The sequence below is a fragment of the Ictidomys tridecemlineatus genome, chromosome 15 (genome assembly GCF_052094955.1).
Source record: "Ictidomys tridecemlineatus isolate mIctTri1 chromosome 15, mIctTri1.hap1, whole genome shotgun sequence".
NCBI lineage: Eukaryota > Metazoa > Chordata > Mammalia > Rodentia > Sciuridae > Ictidomys > Ictidomys tridecemlineatus.
The window spans coordinates 610,486-632,178 of NC_135491.1; the positions used below are offsets into that span (position 1 = coordinate 610,486).

Here is a 21,693-nt window from a genome sequence, read left to right on the forward strand (position 1 = left end):
GAACTGAGCCCAAACACTGGGTGGCCATGTAGGATTCTAGATTTGAGTGAGCAGTGTGCAAGAGAGATCTTGGAGGTATTTCCACTAGCAACAGAAGGTCATTAAAGCGGGCTTGTGGGTTGGGTTTGCATGGGTTGTGTTGGGACTCACTGTGGGAAGGCAGAGGAGCGCTTTCCGGTGAATGAGGGTTAGACTAATACAGACTGAATTTGAGAGTCTCACTAGAGAGGTAAGGAGAAGGGAGCAAGGTTCTGGGAGGGTTCCCAGGCAGCAGGAAGGTGAGTTTGGACAAAGAGTGGGTTCTGGAGAGAGAAGCAGTCCATGGAGGGTATGCCCACAATTCCCACCCCTCAGGACGGAGCAGATTAAGATGCTGTAGAGGAGCAGCACTGGAGGTGAGGGAAGTGCTCCCCCAGCTCAAGCCCTTGAGGGCAGCTAGGGGGACCTTTAGAATCTCATCAGGTCCCTGCTTCTTTCTACACTGGCTTCCTGTTGTGGCCTGAGTGAAATCCAAACTCCAGTTCATAATTTAGGACACAGGAGGACAGTTTGCAAGCTCGATCCATGTCCTACCCACTCACCCTTGGATTCCAGCCCCCTCCAGCAGGGCCAGCCGGTTCCTGCCTCCAGGCCTTTCTTGCTGTTTCCTCTGGCAGGAATGTTCTTCCTTGTCCAGTTATGGGTTATTGTTTCTTCCAGATCTCAGGCCATCACATCCTGACACTAACCAGCTCTGACTAGTTCTCAGTTCATTACCTTCTTTTGTTTTCTGTGCACCAACACCATCTAAAATTATCTGCTGCGTTTATTTGTTTGATTGACTGTAAGGTCCACATAGACAGAATCTTTCTGTTTGTGGCTGCAAGGAAGTAACACTGAATTTTCTTGAGGTTTGAAAATGACACAAACATTTCTATAGAAAATGCTAACAAGCAAAGAAGAATCTCAGTAAGTTTCCCTTCTGTAGCCATGAAAGTATTTGAAACCAAGGGGAGCGAGAGAGGAAATGTAATGACTGCACAGCTGTTCCTTTAAACTTTCAGTATTAATAACAGGTAACTATGATTGTTTCCTACACAAGCTGTTTTGTATCTGTGCTGCCTCTGAGGCTCTGCGAAGTGGGGTCTAGAGTTATGAGGGGGAAGCCCTCACAAAGAGATGAATGCCTTTAAAACAAGTTTGGTGGGGGCACATGTTCTCTTCCCTCTTTGCCCCTCTGCCTTCTGCCCTGTGAGGGTGCAGTGTTGAGGTGCCATGTTGGAATCACAGTTGCCAAAGCTGCTTAAACTTGGCTCCCAGGCCCAGGACTATTACCCCACACATCCCTTATACATTACTCAGCCTCAGGAATTCAGCTGTGGCAGCACAGACTAAGCCAACCTCTGAGGTGGAAAGCAGGGAGAAATGTCGTCAGACTTGGTGTCTTAGATCTTAGTCCAGGGAAGGAACTATAGGGTTTCTCCTAAACACAGAACAGTAATTGCTACATAGATTCTTTTTCACTATGGCTGATCCCCATCCTAAATGACAGTGTGCACTATACATCTGCTAGAATGACTAAAAATAAAATAGAATTGCTTTAGAGTCTTTGAATGGGCAGACAGTTCCTTAATCCTTGGGTGAATACCTACAGGTAGATGGCTGGGTCATGTGGTAGGTTCAACATTTTAAGACATTGCCCATTAGTTTTCCCAAGTGGTTGTACCATTGCATGCCTGCCAGTAACGAATGAGAGCAGTTCCCCCATCCTCACCAACATTGGGTACAGTTACTCTTCTTCTTGCAATTCTAATAGACACGTGTTGGTTTCTCACTGTGGTTTTAATTCACATTTCCCTAATTAATAATGAAGTTGAACTTTTTCATGCACTTATTAGCCATTTGCATATCTTCTTTGGCAAGCTGCTATTCAAATATTTTTGTCCATTTTTTAAAAACCTGAGCAGTTTTCTTATTGAGTTTTGAGGTCTTTACATGTTCCAGAAATAAGTTCTCTGGGGAATGGGGTGGCAGCCCCACCTCGCAGCTCTGCTGACCTGTGTTCCAGTGTCTCACAAAGACAGAGACCCAGTATTACTGAGCCTGCACATCACAGTTCCTGCTCCTGACACCCAGCTACAAAATTCTCTTTCATGGTTTCCAGTATATACTCGATAACAAAAGCACTTCTTCACAGACAGGATTCAATTAGATGGATTCCTGCATTTTTTAAATTTATTTTTTAAATATAGGTGGATACAATAGCCTTATTTTTATGTGGTGCTGAGGATCAAGCCCAGTGCCTCACACACACTAGGCTAGCCCTCTCCCTCTGAGCCACAACACCAGCCTGATTCCTGCATACTTTCTCCTGATGCTGAGTCAGATAAACTGATTTCTCATCCCTTTGACAGGCTTCTTGCGGAACTTCCCATTTTCTCTAGGGCCATACCACTAACAAATGTTACAAGGTTCTTTTCTGTAACAGTAATAACTATAATTATGCTTGATTATTTTTTTCTCTTTAAGGATGTTATTGGGAATAAATCTGACAATTATAAAAACAAAATGCCAGCATCTTCCATACCTAAAATATTCTATTTTATGGATATTTTGATAATTGTAAGATTTTTAAATCATATGATTTCTAAATATTTGCATAAAAAATCTATTTTAACTACATTACGTAATGCCAAAGTTTACATAGATAAAAGAGTGCACTCATAATATTTAAAATAAAATAAAAATGGATCTAATACTTTTTAAATCATATGATTCAATAAGATTCAAATTAAATTAGGTAATTATATAAGAATAAACTATCTTCATTCTTCATATGTGTGTGTGTGTGTATATATATATATATATTCCAGTTGCTTAAATAATCTATAATCTTTAATTCATAGGATAATTAACATATATGTCTATTTGCTTCTAACCGTTTTTTCCTCAACAGGAAACACATAATTTATGTTTTTATGCATGCATTTACTTGATGCTCTGCCTTTTACCGTGAGATATATTCAAGAGAAATGTAGTTTATTATATAACTTATATCTGTCTCCATATTCACCTTGCTTATGGACATAACCCATTCTCTCATGTTGCTATGACTCCTGAAATCTTCATTGGTGATATTTTAACTTTCGGGAAAGGTGATATTCAAAAGGGATCTCTGGCATTCAATTGTGGCCTCATTTTCTCCATCCTGCAAATGGCCCCATTTCTAATTTTATGGGCAGGGATCACAAGAAGGGTTCCTATTGTGGCCTGTAAACCTATATTTAATCCTCTTATGTTTTAATTATTGGAGGCAAGAATGAAGATAGTTTATTCTTATATAAATTATAAATTGTAAAAGATGTAATCTAATTAAGCTAATTTTCTTATAATTTGGCTCAAGATATTTCTAAAGTCCTATACAATTAGGTAAATATTGATAAGAGTTTGCAACTAAACTAAATATTCTAGAACTCATTATTATAGATATCAATAATAAGCTTTCTGCTCTCCAGTGCTAACAAAGACTTAAATGCCATGCGAATGTAAGTATGCCTGTATTACTGTAACCAAAATTCATGTTTCCCAAAATTTGGAAAAAATTAAAAATCACCTAATGGGTATTTGATGGAACAATAATAATAGCCTAGATCTTTTGGAGTTACATCTCCACATCAGGGTATTCAAAAGCGAAATCCATCTTTTGGATCCCACTTCTTTAGCTGATCAAATGCTTCAAGAATTTAATGGCCTTAATCCTGGAAACATGCTGAAACAGTCTGCATGGTATGTTATTGGACTGTTATCTATGCTATTAATTCTCTATTGTATTGTGATGATAGGATGTCGCACCCTCAGAACAAGAGGCTGTAAAACTGTAAAACCACGATGCAGAGAAAAGACCACCGACTCCAATTTTAAATCAAATTAAAGCAAGCTTGTAATTCCGACTAGCCAGGATTGTCCCTCTCCTGAAACCCGTGGGATAGAAGACTTCTCCGGCTCTCTAGGAGTGCAGCTTTATAGCACAGAAAGTTGTAAAAAGAGGGGGGTGTCTGGAGAACTTACAGATAACAGGATTTTGACAAGCATAATACAAAGGCAGGTAGTAGGTTAATGGTCTAAATGGTTCAGCACTTAGGGAGTAAATTTAGATCCCAACATCAGAATTTTTGAGGCGCTATTAGGGTTTCAGAGAGAGTTGTTTTGTGGTCAGGGAAAGCCAGAATTTATGAGGTGCCACTAAGTTTTCAGAGAGAGTTGTTTTGTGGTCAGGGAAAAGCAGGCATGGGTGAGTTCAAGGCATGGGCAGGCATTCCAAGTAAGTTTAAAACATCAAAATATGGCCAGGTGAAATAGAAATCCTAATATTTTACAGAAAACAGAAATGAATCTTTTATAACTTTTGACAAGATGGCTTCTAATCTTAAGAGGGAATTAGGGTGGGTTTATCAAAAACAGCAGCTCATCATTTGCAAAGTAAAAAGAAGGAATATGTGGTACAGCACCCAGGACGCTACCTGAGTGTTCTTTTACTCAGTGCTGACCCATGGAACTTAGGTCTCCGCTTGGGAAGGATCCTGGCATTCCTGTGGGTAGACTGCCCAGGGACTCTGGGAGATCTGCCCTGCTCTACCAGTGGGACAGCTTTCCTAGCTCCAGACTTGGGTGTGACCCATTAGGCTTGGGCAGCCCACCTCCTCCTTATTTAGCAAAATAACATTCCATTGAAATCCTTCTGAAGCCTCCTTGTCTAAGTAAAGAAAACACAAACCACGGCTCTCAAGCACTCTCTCCTTCCAGTGTGGAAGCAGGACCCCTCGGGTTGCAGAGCTGTCCCACCCTTACTTTTTAAGATTATTTCTGAGTCTTGTGATTTTTCACCATATTTCTCAGCCAGCACATTTTACACAAGGAAAACCCAAATTTCAAAGCCTGTGTGGGATGCAGGAGAGAAGTATAAGAATCAAGAGACAGGCTCTTGCAAAGTTGCTGAGGCTGGCCTCAAATTAGCAATCCTCGTGGCACAGCCTCCCAAGTGACTGAGATAAAAACTGTGAGGCACCACACCCAGCATATTTCATATGTTTATACTATAAGAAAAGATTTTTAATGCCTCTAATGTTCTACCCACATCCAGTGCGAGTAGTGGGAATGGGGTTCCTCTTGGTGGAATGAGCTGGCTGCAGAATGAAAGCTAAAAAAGGTACGGCAGGAAAAAAAAAAACACAGAAGGTGGTTTTAAAAGTGGGGGCAGGACAGGCTGGCGGATCTCAGGGATCAAGCTTCCACACTGAAATGAGTCAAGTGGAGCCCGCACTTGCTTTATGTATATCAGGGAACATGAAAGGTTTTCCATGGAATGTTCTTTGCCAAATAAGGTAGAGGTGGGCTGTCCAGTTCCCAATGAGTCACGCCCAACTCCAGAGCGACCAGAGCGTCCTCCTCGTAGAGCAGAGATAGCGGGATAGTTCTCAAAGAAAAACCTCAATCTCCAGGCTCGATTCCGAGTGAAGACCCTCAAGTGATTCATGGATGGCTCCCCACATATATAGAAGTGAAATTTTTATATATTTATATATTTTTATATATGGATCTTGTATCCTACACACTTAATAAACTCATTTATTAGTTCTAATAGCATTCTGTGCTGTTAGAGTTCCACCAGAGTTTCTGCACTGAAACGTGCGTCATCTGTAACTAGTTTCTGCTCCTTCCACGTATTGCACTTTTCTGAGTGGCCTGGCTAGAGCTCCCATTGGAGTGCTACGAATGAGTGCTGAGAAGACACCTGCTCTTAGGGCAAAGCATTCAGTCTTTCACCATTATGTCAGATGTCACTCATAGGTTCCTTATAGACGGCCTTTGTCATGTTGGGGACATTCCTTTCTATTCTGAGATTGGCAAGAGGGCTTGCTTTGTTTTGATTATTTCTCTCTTTTGGGAATGGATATTGTATCTTTTCAAATTTTTTCTGAATGCATTAGGATAATTGTGGGAGGCCAAAGTAGCATGGGACTGAGTCTGTCTCCCCTTCTGATTGGTGTGGCATCGTGGGTCAACCCTGCCGCCGATAGCCCCAATCTTTAGGGTCCGAGTGACTGTGTCTTCGTGCATGGGCGTGCCTTCCTACACCCCCACGGGGGGAGCTATGCTCACCTGTTCCTTTGTAATATCACCCCTTGCCCTGTTTGAGATAGAATGTTCCAGGGAAACACCTTTTGTGTGTCCCCTTCTCTTATTGTGCCCTTGGGTGGGGCCTACCCAGGTGTCAGACAACCTGCTGACAGTGGACATCTGAAGCTGGACTCAGCCCCCTGAAACCTGACCCCTTGCCTCATTTGAATGGCTTCTCATCAATAAAAGGGGTCAGCGCATGTTCTCTCTCTTTTTGCAGACCCTTAATGTCAGAGGAGCCGTCACAGCGAGCCCATAGAAAAAGGTACCTCTGTCTCTTGTGTGGTTATTTCACACGGCCCAGTTAGCCCAGTTCCCCTGGAGTGACCCCTGAGTGTTTGTCTTGAGCAACCCGGCAAATGGCGTCCCTGGGTGGGCAAAAAGTCTGAGTGTTTAAGTCGCCGGGAAAGCGACAGATAATGAAATTGGGTTTTATTTTTAGTTTTTTAATATTGGAGATTATATTAGTTTTGTTAAAGCAACTACTTTCCTGAAATAAACTCCACTTGGTCCTTTTACTGTATAATTGGGTTCAATTAGTTAAAACTTGGTAGTGTTTGTTTGTTTGTTTGGTAGTATTGGAGATCGACCCAGGGGTGCTTTACCACTGAGCTACACTCCCAGGTCTTTTTATTTTTTATTTTGGTTCAGGGTCTCACTAGGTGGCTGAGGCTGGCCTTGAATTTGCCATCATCCCAAGCCACTGGGATTATAGGCATATGCCACCATACCCAGCTAAAATCCGGTTTTGAAAATGTTTGCACATTTGCATTGGCAAAGAACTCATATCCAGAACTGATACACGACTCCTAAGGTGCAATAAAAGACAAACAACCAACAAAATGTGGACAAGAGGCTCAAAATAAAAAAAAAACACCCAGCAAAAAGATGCTCCCATGTGACCATTTGTGGGCACTGACAGGGCCACCCCACAAAGAAGGCACACCCATGGGTTCAGCATAGAGGGCACGCTCACAACCATCCATGAGGGCTACCAGGTCCATCTTCCTGGGTTTGTCCACATCCTTTCAGACTCCCTACCAACCTCTTCCTGCCAATGGCCTCTTCCACCTGTACTTTCAGCATCTCTACGCCAGCGACAGTGGTGCTTTTCATAACGGGAGCTGTGTTAAGCCAGGCTATGCAGACTGGGTGCCTGGGTGCTGCCTGCCTCAACACTGCTCAGACACACACCCTTGTTCATCTGCACTTCTGACTGCTGATGACTCTTGGCCATGTGCTTGCTGCCCACCGTTCTCCTCTGTGGATGGCTTCTTCAAACACACGATTTGTGGGCCACCGTGCCCTGGTCCCTCTGCAGTGGGATGGAGACAGCTCTACCTCAGGGACTGGCAGAGCTCTCTGGAAAGACTGATGGCCTGTATTCTGGCCTTCCTGGACCATGCAGTCTTTTGCATCTTTTGACTCCTCACAGAGTTAGAGCTGCCGTAGACTGCATGAAAAGAGCGGGCGTGGCTTATCCAATGAAACTTCACACAGATGCTGCCAGAGATGGCCTGTGGGCCACAGCCTGACACCCACACGTTAGGTGCCTGATAGCACCATGTTATGTGCTTTCCTGCTCTCCTGCCAGGCACCACTGTAATCCTTGCCACTCCTCCTGGGGTAGGTACTTTGACTCCTCTAAGGGTTCTGCACTTCCTAATTATGCTGGTTTCGCACATCTCTTACTTTTGTGGTGTGAACTGATCAATGCCATCAATAAGTTGTAGGTCATAGACTGTAGGAATAAGGTTTGATAAGTAAGATCAGGCACAAGGGGATGAGTTACTGATCCTGGTCACGTAAGGCAAGTGCTGTGGTAAGACTATCTGATCCCCCTGATCCCTTGTAACCTCCCCTCCTGGCTGGAGCCACCGAGAGGAGTCACTGTGGCTCTATGAGCAGGCAGCTGTGGCCGCAGGGACTCTGTCTCAGCTGTTCTAGAATCCATCTTAGTTTTTCTGTTTTTCCTCCTGTGAAGAGACAGCTGCAGGACCCATTTCTGAGAAAACAAAATGAAAGCTATTTTCTACTAAATTCCAACAAAAATATTGTCTTCTGTACTTTGTATCCACAAAATGTACTCAACCCAGGATATGGTGGTCTTGGTGACTTAGATGTCTTTGAAGTAGATTCTTGCCCTCGCTGACCACCCGCTCGATGGTTGTCTAGCACCTGCTCAGACCCAAGATGCAGCTGACTGAGTTGTTCTGCCTTTTTTTTTTTTTAAAGAGAGAATTTTTTTAAAAGAGAGAGTGAGAGAGGAGAGAGAGTGAGAGAGAGAGAGAGAGAGAGAGAGAGAGAGAGAGAGAGAGAGAGAGAGAGAATTTTTAATATTTATTTTTTCAGTTCTCGGCGGACACAACATCTTTGTTGGTATGTGGTGCTGAGGATGGAACCCGGGCCGCACGCATGCCAGGCGAGCGCTCTACCGCTTGAGCCACATCCCCAGCCCAGCTTTTTTTTTTTTTAAGCTTCTGTAACTTGCTTGCTTACTAACTGAAAAATTCCATAGGATGTGGTCTTCCTCCTTAAACAGCAAATTTCCTCAGAGGCTTGCTGTTCACCCACAGAGCGTCGGGCTCTGTGGGTGACAGTCCCTGGCCAGGTAAATAAAGCTCTTTTTTGTTTAAATTCAGACTCAGAGTTGTTTCTGAGCAGTGCCCTATAACATTGCTAAGATTAATTCCTAAGCTTTCGATATTTTTTGTACTTTCATAAATAATGTCATATAATTTCATTATTTTTTCTTTTTGCGTCCCTCTCCCTCCTTTTGTGGTCTTGGAGATTGAACCCAGCGTGCTTTAACACGAAGCACAGGGTCACTACCGCCACCCAGGCAGGCCAGTGCGAGGCTGCAGCCTCCGGGTCTCTGGCTAGATGGCCAGGGCCGCAGGGCCAGGCCCTCAGCCGCCCAGCCTTCCACAGGACTGACGCAGTCACCCCCACGCCACACTTGCAACATGTAAGCTTCTTCAGAGACCCCCACACACCACAATCAGGCTTCTTGTTAGCAAGATTTTGCAGAGTGCCAACAGGATTTCACAGGAGTCCTGCAGACAGGTCGATGTGGTCTGAAGCTTCCTCTTTCTTGTAAATGCCAGGTTTGCAGTCAACAGGTGTCACAGACTCGGTCTCAAGCTTGTTGCTGTGCAAAAAGGTACCATCTCTGTTTTGCTGGGTTAAAAATGTGTGAACCTCCGTCTGACCTAAAACGGGAGAAAAAGGCCTGCTAGGTAACCACCCACTGTCAACCACCACCCGCCGAGTCCACCGGGTCCAGAGATGCAGCTCGAATAAACCTGCTTCCTGAAAAACCCTCGGGACCCAGCTTCCTCGTCCCGCATCAGGACCACTTCCAGGGACGCGGCGGTGCCCAGCCTCAGGGACAGGGAGAGATCGGTCGGAGCCGCCGGGCGCGGACGTCAGAGGGCGGGACCTGGCCCCGTCCGTCAAGGCGTGCGGCCGCCGGAGACCCGAACTACGTCTCCCAGAAGGCCTCGCGGTGCGGCCGCCGCCTTCCGGGAGGGGCCGTCCATCTCTGCTCCCGGCCGGAGAGTGCTCGGCGCCGAGCCCCCGACTCCAGGCTCCGCAGTCGCAGCGCCCCGCGGCGGTGGGCGGGGCCTCGGGGCGGGGCCTAGCCCAGGGGAGCGCCCACCTCCAGCCCGCGAGGCGGCGGCGGGAGGACCGCGGCGGCGGGAGGACCGCGGCGGCGGGAGGACCGCGGCGGCGGGAGGACCGCGGCGGCGGGAGGACCGCGGCGGCGGGAGGACCGCGGCGGCGGGAGGACCGCGGCGGCGGGAGGACCGCGGCGGCGGGAGGACCGCGGCGGCGGGAGGACCGCGGCGGCGGGAGGACCGCGGCGGCGGGAGGACCGCGGCGGCGGGAGGACCGCGGCGGCGGTGCGCGGAGCTCCTCCGCGGCTCCTCGGCGGTGGGACGCGCGTTCGATCCCGGGCGGAGCTGATTTCGTTTTCAGCTCACGACGCTGTTCGGTGAAGCGCTCCCGGCATCTGGGTTCTCTAGATGGTCACTTGGAGAACCTTGCTCCCGACCCCTCTTTTTGTTCTCACCTGGAATCGTTGGGACTGGAGAAGGGTCTGTGCGGGCGACCGCGAGCGCGAGGAGCCATCCCACCCCCGGGCGAGGAGGTGCCTGCCCCCCAGAAGCCTCCAGGCCAGGCCCCGCACCCGCCCCCTCCCCAGGACCCTCCAGGCTAGTGCCCCCGGGCGAGGTGCCCCTGCAGACCAGTCCAGGTCCGGCATGAGGTGCAGTGTCCCCCGAAGTCGCTGAGGTTCTTCAGTGAGATTTCAGAATTGGGACGACAGAGACCGAGCGTCCGTATCCCCGGGGACGCATGGCCAGTGCTGCCAGCTACCTGCCACTTTGATCATTCGAAAAGGAGTCTCGGCATCCATACCACTTACCTACTGTGTGAAATCTCCAGATAAGGACCGCTTTCTAACATGGCCATAATCCCATAATAGGCACTAAAAAATTAAAACCTGCTTTATTTACATGATTAACTATTTGGTATTCCGACACGTCATTACCTCATTTTAATAGTTTTTAAAAATCAGGATAAAATGAAAATCCACACTTTGTGATTATCATTCTGTTTTAGTACTGCCATTACTGAGATATAATTCACACCATACAATTCATGAGTTTGAAGTATGCAATTTAATGTTTTTTTTGTATATTCAGACTTGTGCAAAACCACCAAAATGAATTTTACAATTTCATTACCCCAGAAATAAATGCTGCACCCCTTAGTCATCACCCCCGGCCCGGCCCGCCCGGAGAAGCCTGTTTGGTTTGAATGCTTCTCCAGACCTTCATTTACACCTTTCATATATGTTTTCATTTCTCCCGGTTCCGCCCAGGAGTGGAATTACCAGGTCCCATGGTAAGTCTACACTTGACCTTTCAAGGAGTGACAGACGGGTTTCCATTCTGCATTGGCACCAGCAGACTCCCACATCCTCCCACGTGCTTCCTCCTCCTCCTCCTCCTCACTTCACTGCCCTTTCCAAACATTTTTAATCGTGAAAATTTTGAGCACTACATACCAAGAGGACCGCCCAGGACTGACCAGGTGCCCGTCCTAATTCCAACAGTCATCAGCACCTGGCCTGTGTGCCTCACTTCTCTCTTGACCATTAAGTCTCTGGATCCTCACAGAAATGATGAGCCCCAGACATGCCACCCTGGTGTCTTCAGTGAAGAGGGTTCTAGAGGCTGCGGGGGCTGGCCTGCGGGAACACCTCCTCCGGGGCACCTGGCCCTGCCTTTCCCGCTGAGCCCGTGTCCTTGCCTCAGCCAGGCCAGGGTGTTCTGCTCAGGCCTCAGCAAGATGACGTGGCACTTGGGGATGAAGGTTCCCCAGAAGCCCTGAAGTGGAGGCCAGGATGGAGAAGGTCTCCACCGCACAGTGGACTTGCCCTGGGCACTGCGGCACGGGGGCAGGAAGGCTGTCCAGACCCTGCAGAGCAGCAGCATGCTGAAGGTCAGGAACTGGGCCTCACTGAAGGCATCAGGCGGACCCCTAGCCAGGAAGGCCACAGAGAAGGTGTCCCCCCCGAGGAGGCCAGAGAGCCCAGCAGAGAGGTGACGGCGATGCCGGAGCCCTCCTGGCACCGGAGGACGATGAGACTGGGCTCAGAGTCCAAGTCCCTGTCTGGGAATGGTGGGGAGGTGCCCAGCCACACCCCACAGAGAGCAGCCTGTGTTAGGGAGGCAATGGGGACCACTGAGGAGGAGGCACGGCGTCCTAGGCACACCCGGGCCCTGGACCCCGGCCTGGTGACTCTGAAGGCTGGGGCCACAGTAGGGGTCTTGGCCAGGACGGAGGAAAGAGCCACAGTGAACACAACAGCAAAGGTGGTCTGGCGGAGGAGGCAGGTGACAGCGGTGCAAGGGACACAGGGCACAGAGCACCAAGGAGGCCAGCAGCACCTAGCTGAGGGCTCTGTTGTTGGCCCTGACCGTGGGTGTGTCCTGGTGCCTCAGGAACACCCCAAGGACCAGCACTGCCAGGCCAGCCAGCAGGACTGCTGCACGGCCAGCATGAGTCCCAGGGGTCCGTCAAGTCAGGAAGGTCTCTGTCCTGGGCACACAGCGGTCTCAGGGCACTTAAGACACTGCTTCACGTCTGTGGGAAACAGATCCCAGGGTACGATGGCACCAACTCTGAGGGGAGCCATGCAGCAGTGCGGGACAAGTGGTTCACACCCATCCATGTGGCTGCCGGGTGGGGACATCAGAGCCAGGGCACAAGGGAGAATGCATGCCCAGTGTACAGGAGTCAGAGGTTTTCCAAGTGGCCGATTTTCCCAGCAGTGGCGATAAGTGTCCTCAGCCCCTGTCGTAGGCTTAGCTGTGCCTCCCAGAATCTCCTAGTGCAGGTCCCCAGCACCTCAGAATGGGGTTGAGACAGGTAAGGTGGAGGTGAGGGGGCTGGTGTGGGAGGACAGGAGAAGGTGCCATCTAAAGGCCAAGCAGGTGTTCTCTGGAGAACGGACTCTACCTCACCTTGGCCTCAGACTTCCAGGCTCCTGCACCAGAACGTGGATTTCTGTTGCTTCAGCCGCCCGACAGTGGTACCCAGCACACAGCCATGAGGTGGACCTCACAGCATAATGCAGAGGGAAACGCGGGTCGAGGAAGACCCTAGCTGTGCAATCCCCCTTACAGCAGGTCAGACCTGCCTCGCCAGGAGGTGGGAGGCGGGTCCCAAGGGCATTGGGCAGGAGGGCCAGAGGGGTAGCTCCTGCTCTTCTCTTTTGGAATCCATGGACACTCTAACATTGAGGCACATCCCCAGCCCTTTTTATTTTTTATTTTGAGATAGGGTTTGGCTAAGTTGCTGACGCTGGCCTCGAACTTGCAATCCTCCTGCCTCAGCCTCCCAAGCCACTGGGATTACAGGTGTGTGCTGACCACCCCCCTACACCAGCTTCCTGCTCTGCTAACCGACCAGGGCCAGGGCCAGGGCCAGCATCTGTGAGGTGGGACTCATCAGGCTCCACGAGGTGACCATACACCTGTCCATATCGACAGCTCAACAACAGGCTACGTAAAAACCACTGCAGGAGAGTGTCCTGGCCAGCAAGATGCACCAAAAAGGCTGTGTGCCACAGCTGCCTGGACCGGGAACCTGAGAGGCCAGCAGGGCACGGCCCTGGTTTCACCTCCTCCCACCCTCACCTGTGTGGTCTGCAAACTGGCCCTCAGGCAGGGGCTGCCCTGGAAACAGCAATGAGGGGCTCCCTGTGGGGGGTCTGGCTGAACCTGGAGCCAATTCCTGCTGCAGTCGGAGCTGGGCACCTGAAGACGAAGAGCAGGTGTCACCAGTGACCAGGCAGGGCACAGGTCCCCGTTGTGGGCAAGCCTGCCCAGAGAAGCAGACTGGAGTCATTCCACCCACAAAACAGGCACCTCTCAGGACCGATGTCTCTGCCTCATCAGAAGCCAGGCTGCAGCACCCCAGAGTGCGGCGAGGTGCGCCCCTCCACAGGGCCACCTGGCCTGCCTGGTGCTGGAGCAGGCACTGTGCCATCAGAGACCATTGGCTCTGACCACACACACACACACACACCCCACGACACACTGAAGCACACCCACCAACACACACAGACTTGCACACACATGCTCACACCCACATTCACCCAACCACCCACACACTCTTACCTTGTACACTAACACACATGCACGGTCAGGCACACACCCAACCAACCACACACACACACACACACACACACACACACTTGTACACACTAACACACATGCACGGTCAGGCACACACCCAACCAACCACACACACTTGTACACACTAGCACACATGCACGGTCAGGGACACACCCAACCAACCACACACACACACACACACACACACTTGTACACACTAACACACTTGCACAGTCAGGCACACACGCAACCAACCACACACACACTTGTACACACTAACACACATGCACAGTCAGGCACACGCAACCAACCACACACACGTACACACTAACACATGCACAGTCAGGCACACACAAAACCAACCACACACACACACTTGTACACACTAACACACATGCACAGTCAGGCACACACGCAACCAACCACACACACACTTGTACACACACATGCACAGGCACACACACAACCAACCACACACACGCTTGTACACACTAACGCATGCACAGTCAGGCACACACGCAACCAACCACACACAAACACACACAGACACACTTGTACACACTAACACATGCACAGTCAGGCACACATGCAACCAACCACACACACTTGTACACACTAACACACATGCACAGTCAGGCACATACGCAACCAACCACACACACACTCACACACTTGTTCATACTAACACACATGTACAGTCAGGCATGCACGCAACCAACCACACACACACACTCACACACACACACACACTCATGCACACTCACACGCACACGAATCCTTTGGAGGGTCCACCCCCTAACTGTGCACCCACATATGCCCACACACATGCACACACACATGCACACACACACACAAGTGGGCATGCACTGCAGCGGCACCCCAGTCAATATAAGGGGTGGATCTGCCTCCCTTGGCCCAGTGCCCCCTAGAGAAGAATTATTACAGGGGACGTTAGGGACAATGATGAATTGAGAGGAGTGTGGGGTGCAGGCTCCCCCTTCAGAGGAGCAGAAGCCCCAGCTCACGCCAGCTGTGTCCCGGGGCTGGAGGACCCTGGAGGGGGCCTGGCGCTCACCTGGAAACCTGAGGCCAACTCAACTGAGATGCCCAGGAGCACGTGAGGCAAGGCTGCAGGGAGGGCGTGCGCGTGCCTGCTGGTGGCCAGCGTGGACACCGAGACACTCTGCTCCTGACAGCAACTGGGCTTGGTGACCTTTGGGATGGGGGCGGCTGCCCTGCCCACTCCCAGGTGCACAGGGAAGGAGAGGGGTGGAGGGCCGGGCTCTCTGGGCAGAACACAGACCCTGGAGGAGACTCCGCGCAGACTGCAGTCCCTCTCCTGCCACCGCGAATTCATCCCCAACTCCGGGGACAGAACCCAGGGCCTCCCAAGCTTCCTCTACCCTGGGCTGCAGCTCCAGACTTTATATTTTGAGACAGGCCTCGATGAGCTGCCAGGCTGGCTTGGGATTTGTGGTCCTCCTGCCTCAGAGTGCTGAGCAGCTGGGATCATGGGCGGGGGCACCAGGCCTGGCTGACACTTCCATTTTACCCTGAGCAGGGGCCTCTTCACTCAGGAAGGGGCTGGAGGGCTGACCTGGCTGAGATCCCTGGTGCAATCTAGAGCCACTGACACTTCACACACCTCCTGGGGACAAGGACCCTGGCCCTCCAAGTTACTCTCCAGCTCAGACATTCCAGGATCATCATCCAGGTCCCCAGGCAGTCACCTGGAGACCCTCCTGCAGGTGGACTGTCATTCTGCTCCCCGAAGAGGGTCCATCTCACCTCTGTGGACCAAGCGGAATCAGCCCTCAGGGGTCTTCTGCCCTTGCAGAATGTCAGATTTTGAAACCAAGTCCCCGTGGGCATCACACATCATCTCGGTCCCATCCCGGGTCTGGAAGCGCACCTTCCTGAGGCGATGGAGAAGCTGGGGAGGAAGGGGGAGGCTGTAGGCTGGCCAGGGATGGCCAAGGGCACTGGGCCCAGGGGTGAGCGGGCAGAGCTCCAGGCAGGGCTGACGGGCCCGCGGGGCACTGGGCACCAGAACCTGTGGTGTTTGCCAGGGCTGACCACAATCTTAGAACTTTAACTTCCTGTAAAATCAGAAGGAAAGTCACTAAAGTAACCATGAAGATGAGAGTCCACGTCAGGCTGTGTTTATAACAAGACAGTCACAAACTCACTACTCAACGTTGTAGGGTGGATGGAGGACTGCATGGACATCCTAACGCACCCTGGCTCGGGGGCGCCCGGGCTGGGACACCCGCCCACTGCCTTCCTGTCACACGCCCGGGAGCCAAACCCTGGCAGGGCTTCCAGAGGCTGGCCCCGCCCACCAGGGAGCAGATCTCTAGCCCACATCCCAGGCTGCTGGGCCCAGCCGCCAGGCTCTTCCTGCTGCTTCCCACACGGGGCCTGGCACAGGCTGTCCCTCCCTGCCCTGCCCACACCTGCCTGGCAGTTTCTTCCCGTATCCAGGCGGAGCTCAGAAATCCCCCGGAGAGGACTCCCTGGCCTCCCGGCAGTTCACTCCCTCCACCCAGGCCTGCTGTGTCGCCCACACAGCACAGGGACACCCGGGACACCCTGGGCTCATGAGCTGTGGATCCTTCTGCCAACAAGCGGACAATCGCAGCTGTCCACCGGCTCCTGGCCGTACTTGCTCTTGGTCTGGGGAGGAGTGTCTGGCCCACAGCAGCGGCTCAGGTGGCCTCAGAGAAGCTGCCCAAGGCACCCCCTTCCTCGGCCCCAGCCTCTCGCCTGCACCCTCGTGGCTGGTGAAGCGCCCTCCTGCTGCCTCCTAGCTTCGTGTCCATCAGCAGGTGAGGACTCCCATGCTTGGAGATGACCGTTTTGTCTAGAAGCCTCCAGACACTGGGGCAGCCCTCTTTGGCCAGGAGCCTGGCTTTGCAAAGCTAAGTTGCCACCAACTTCTGGGTTCTGTGGAGGTGGCCGGGGAAGACTCCTGCCTACCAGCCTTCCTCTCAGGTCCGCTGCGGACCCCTGCCTCCAGATGGGACCACAGGGCTGGAGATGTGGCCTTGAACGTGTCAGCTTTGATGGCCTCGGGTCAGCGGCACTCTGAGGACACCACCCTCTGCAGACAGGTCTGGAGGAGCAGAGTGCATGCAGGCCCACTGGGTCCCCATTGCACACACCTGGGCATCGTCATCTCAGTGGAGGTCCCAGCAGCCCTGGGTGCCAGCCTACTTTGTCCTGCTTTGTGATGAGTTTCTGGAAACTCACACATGGAGGTGGAGTTGCCAGACAAAACACAGCAGTCTCTGCCTTGAATCTCACGTGAAAGAGTGACTCCTTCCAGCAGAGCCACCCCCCACGCAGTGTTTGGGAGACGCTGAACTAACAGGTGCCTGATGGTTATCTGAAATTCAAACTCGCACAAAGCACACGTATGCAAAGGTCATACATTGTTGGTCAAAACTCCAAATTCGGGACACGCTATGAAGTCTTTTGCTGTCTACCTGGAATGTGTTCCACTGGGATCCTGTGTCTGCAGAGATGTGCCTCACCTGCAGCAGGGTGACAGCAGGGACTCTGGCACCCTGTCCAGTGCTCCTGCTAGGATGCAGACCACAGGCATTGAGCTGGGCGGCGTGGGTTCTGCTCAGCCTCTGTAGCTTGGCAGAGTGAGCGCCCCAGCTTCCACCCCTCCCTCTCACCTGCCAGGGCAGGAAGTGCCCAGAGTCTACACACGTCCCATCCCAGGGCTCGCAGGCCACCAGGTCCTGCAGGGCGTGGGCGATGCTGTAGACGGCCGTGTATGTGATGTCCACTTTGCTCACTTTCCAGAAAGAATACTCCTGGCTTCGCAGACTTTCGTTCCCTGAGCAGAGCCGGACAACCCTTGCCACTGTGCCATTCTTGTGGGGCCACGTGCACCCAAAAGTGTCCTCCCAGAACCTCTGTATGAACATGGCCTCTGGGGTCCGGCTGGGGTGCAGGTGAGCCAAGAACTCGGGGAGGCCAGGCACCCGGCGGCTGTGAAACGTGAGGCCGTAGGAGCCCTGCAAGACCTGGGAGACGCCGGCACATTGAGGGCCATGGCCAGGTGCAGAGTGCCCTTGCTGACCCCGGCGTGGCCCGAGACCCAAAGACCCAGCAGCCCCTGCGAGATGGGCAGGAAATTTGAGTGGCTCAGGAAAACCAGAACCACCGCGGCGGTGCAGCTCTTCTCCAGGGACCGCTGGGAAGGGACCTAGAGCTGGGCCTCAATGCAGACGCCAGCCTGGCTCGGCTCCTGGGCAGCCAGAGAGCTGGCCTGCTGCCCAGAGTCATCATCCTGGGCCGGAATGTCCACCCAGGTCCATCGAAAGTGGAGCACCAGCTGGGTCACCGCGTAGGAGGACGTGAGGTCACTGGCCAGGGTCCGAAGGAAGGATGGGAACTGGGTCTTGTCGCTGAGGATGGGCAGTGTGGATGAACAACTGACCTGCAGGGCAGCGGGAGAGTGCAGATGAGAACCAGGACTCAGGCTCAGGCCCTCAGATTGGAACTGCAGAAGGTGGACACCCTGACAGAGAAGGAGTGGCCAGGTCGCCCCCAGTTGCCCTGGACAAGTTTCCCAGTTTTGTGGCTCTCAGAAGCATCGCCTGAGCACACCGGGCAGCTGGTCACCCAAGCTGGAGCGCAGCTGGGTGCAGTCATCTCCCAAGAAACATGAGTGGCAGCTGCCAGACGGCTCAGCCCCAGCTCTCCCAGGCTAATGGGGATCTTGGGGTTGGGGGGCTGGGTGGGAAGGAGGTCCTGGAGTCTGTACCTGTCTCCCAGTCAGTTATGGCCCTTGGTATGCACCTGTGCAGGCACTGAGCCGCTTGTCTCAAGTGGGTGACCTGTGTGCCGGGAATCGCCTCTCAATCCCCATCATGAGGTGAAAGACGAGGTGGCCTCTGGAAGTGCCACTAGAGTGGGACTCGGAAAGGCGGTGGTGAGTGACGCTGTGGCACGAGTCCAGGGTTGGCCTGGCCTCAAACCCTGGCTCCTGGACCTGCAGGCTGGGTGAGCACGGCCCCTCTGATCCTCAGCTTCCTCCGCTGTGCAGGGGCAGGGCAGCACCGTCAGCACCACCCCAGTCAGCACAGGCTCGCTGCCAGGGAGAGGCTCTGGGGAGACTCACCCGGGGAGACTTGCAGAGCCCCAGCAGCCTGGCCACGGAGACCGTCAGGACTGACCGCGTATCCCCACCACGGCCCCCCGGGGCAGGCTGAGTCCACAGGCATAGTTGGGGATGGGCTCCTCCTGTCCCGTGAGAAAGCTCAGCGTCTCCAACGGGGCTCCGTGCACCGAGTCCCCAGAGTTGCGGGTGGAGAAGCCCAGGGTCAGGTTGGGCAGCAGGTGGACGCTCCTGTTGATCTCCTTGATGGCAAAAACAAAGCCCTGGGCCACCCAGTAGCCCCACAGGGACACACTGAGGGAAAGAAGTCCATGTTTATGGCTGGCCACAGGCAGGAAGCGGCTCCTGGGCGTAGGGCAGAGGACAGGGACATGCACATTCCAGGAAACCAGCACAGGCCCCGGGATGGCCTCCTCAGGACAGCAGCAGGGCAGGGCAGGAGAGGTCCAAGCCCGGAGCACTGCAGGGTGACCACAGAGAGCCACCAAGGTGTTTCAGAGTCTCCAGGAAAGCGCCTGTAAATGTCCCCTCACCAGAGGCGGGATCAGAGGGCCAAGCGCAGGCGTGCCATGGTGGACACGAGGGCAGCACACCCCAGGGGGCCACACAGGCACAGATAACCCTCGCCAACAGCAGAAGCCAGGCGAGAACAACGGGGGTCTCTTTGTTTCCAGGGACAACGCAAATGCGTGCAGTTATTTTGGGAAACAATTTGGCAGCTTTTTCTCTTTTTCTAGTTCTCAGAAGGGAGCCCAGCGCTGGGCCACCACTGACCCACACCCCAGCCCTTTCTGTGCTTGCTTTGAGGCAGGGTCTTGCTCAGGTGCCCGGGATGGCTGGGAACTGCCTCCTCCAGACTCAGCTCCCGGCTGCTGGGGTCACAGGCGAGCGCCCCCAACCCCGCCACAGGCATCTCAGCCACCTGAACAGGCACATGTTCAAACACAGCCCAAGGGCTGCGCTGGGAACGGGGCAGCCGGGCCCAGACGAGGTGCAGACACACAGGCCAGGGGCCACAGGTGCTGCCAGCTCAGGAGGGAGCAGGCCACAGGGACCCGTGCGTCACCAGCACTCCGAGGCCCAGGGGAGGCCCTGCTGAACACGGCGGGCGAAGGACGTGTCTTTCCTGTGGCACACACCAGGACGCAGTGGCCCAGCAGCCACAAACCACAGCTGGCCCTCAAGGGATATGCTGAGGAGGTCCCCAGGGGACCACCCACCTCCACTGGACACACACACAGGACAGACCCTCAGGAAGGCCCTAGGGGACCACCCACCACCACTGGACACACACAGGACAGACCCTCAGGAAGTCCCCAGGGGACCACCCACCACCACTGGACACACACAGGACAGACCCTCAGGAAGGCCCTAGGGGACCACCCACCACCACTGGACACACACAGGACAGACCCTCAGGAAGGCCCTAGGGGACCACCCACCACCACTGGACACACACAGGACAGACCCTCAGGAAGTCCCCAGGGGACCACCCACCACCACTGGACACACACAGGACAGACCCTCAGGAAGTCCCCAGGGGACCACCCACCACCACTGGACACAAGCAGAACAGCTTATTGGCCCATGAAGTGTGACCCTGGAGGGAGTCCACGAGGGCAGGGAGCAGGGCCCACAGCCACATGCCCGCAAGGGGACTGGATGGCCAGTGCCACAGCAGCCCACGTGTGGAACTGGGCGATGACAGCCCTTTTGTCTGGGAATCTGCCCTGGACCAGGCACCTGGGGCTGGAGACCTGGCTCTGCGGGCCTCCTGGCCAGGGGCAGGCCCCTGAGCCACTAATCCCAGCCCTAGTACAAGTTTCACCTTCTTCCCTGGGCTCCCGGGCTCCCCGCGGCAAGGGCGCAGCTCCGGGAGCCCTCTGAGGGACTGCAGGCCCCGGGGCCCTAGGACAGTGCTGTGGAGAGAGACCCCAGGAGACAAAGACCCTGACCCCAGGAGCCGCAGCCGGTAGCATTGGAGAGGGCGGTTCCGAGCTGAGTGGCCAGGACCGGCAGGAGCAGGCCCCCTTCAGCCCTGACTCTGGGGTCGGGGCCCAGGTCCAGGCGGGAGGAGTGGGGCTGGGATTAAGGGTGGGTCCTGCAGCTCTGCAGAAGGAAGCTCTCGGCGACCCTGTCTGCAGGGACAGCGCCCAGGGAGGCCGGTCCACCCCACAGGGCGTCAGGCTGTGGTTGGCGGGAACCTCGGCCCTGGCTGGTCGGGTGGGCGTGTGCCATGGCCCCTTCCCGGTGCCCGGGGCGGCCGGCAGCGCTGCGGGGGGCCGCAAGGGGGTGGGCTGCGACCCACAGGAATGGCCGCTCCACGAGCAGCGGACCCCGGCCACCTACGCCGACCGCAGCGTCCAGAACAGCAACTCCACAGGGACGGAGCGCGGCAGGGGTGGCCAGAGGCGGCAGGGGACGCTGGGGGCACAACTCGACACAGCCGGCCCCTGGACGAGGGTCCGTGTTCCAGTCTGCGTGCCACCTGTGAGTCCCCAGACTCCACCACTGACCCTCTGCTGCCCACCGCAAGCCGAGCTGACACGACGTGGAGTCACACTTTTCACGTGCGTCACCAGGGCAAAGGCTCTAGAAACCCTAGGTGCCTCCCACGGTGACAGCGCACTGCGGCCAGCCACCAGGGCCAGGAGGGCAGCACGGCACCTCGGGGACTCTGGTGACACCTCCCCCACAGAACTTCAAGGG

The 21,693-nt window shown here is 53.6% G+C and overlaps 1 protein-coding gene and 1 long non-coding RNA gene across 2 annotated transcripts; both read right to left on the reverse strand.

Moving 5' to 3' along the window:
• Positions 1–8,477: 8,477 nt before the first annotated feature.
• Positions 8,478–10,056, reverse strand: LOC144370993 (uncharacterized). Its single transcript, XR_013431140.1, has 2 exons — positions 9,462–10,056; positions 8,478–9,368 (listed from the first exon to the last, which is right to left on the reverse strand). It is a non-coding gene; the product is annotated as an uncharacterized LOC144370993 (long non-coding RNA).
• Positions 10,057–11,162: 1,106 nt separating this feature from the next.
• LOC101960460 (vomeronasal type-2 receptor 26) lies at positions 11,163–19,897 on the reverse strand. The gene is given in 17 exon segments (XM_078033282.1): positions 11,163–11,465; positions 11,468–11,538; positions 11,540–11,591; positions 11,594–11,755; positions 11,758–12,074; positions 12,076–12,286; positions 12,289–12,312; positions 13,368–13,394; positions 13,397–13,487; positions 13,609–13,620; positions 15,542–15,621; positions 15,624–15,780; positions 17,534–17,898; positions 17,901–18,303; positions 18,988–19,055; positions 19,058–19,444; positions 19,786–19,897. Coding segments are annotated over 17 exon segments (2,739 nt in total). The 3' UTR covers positions 11,163–11,265.
• Positions 19,898–21,693: the final 1,796 nt, after the last annotated feature.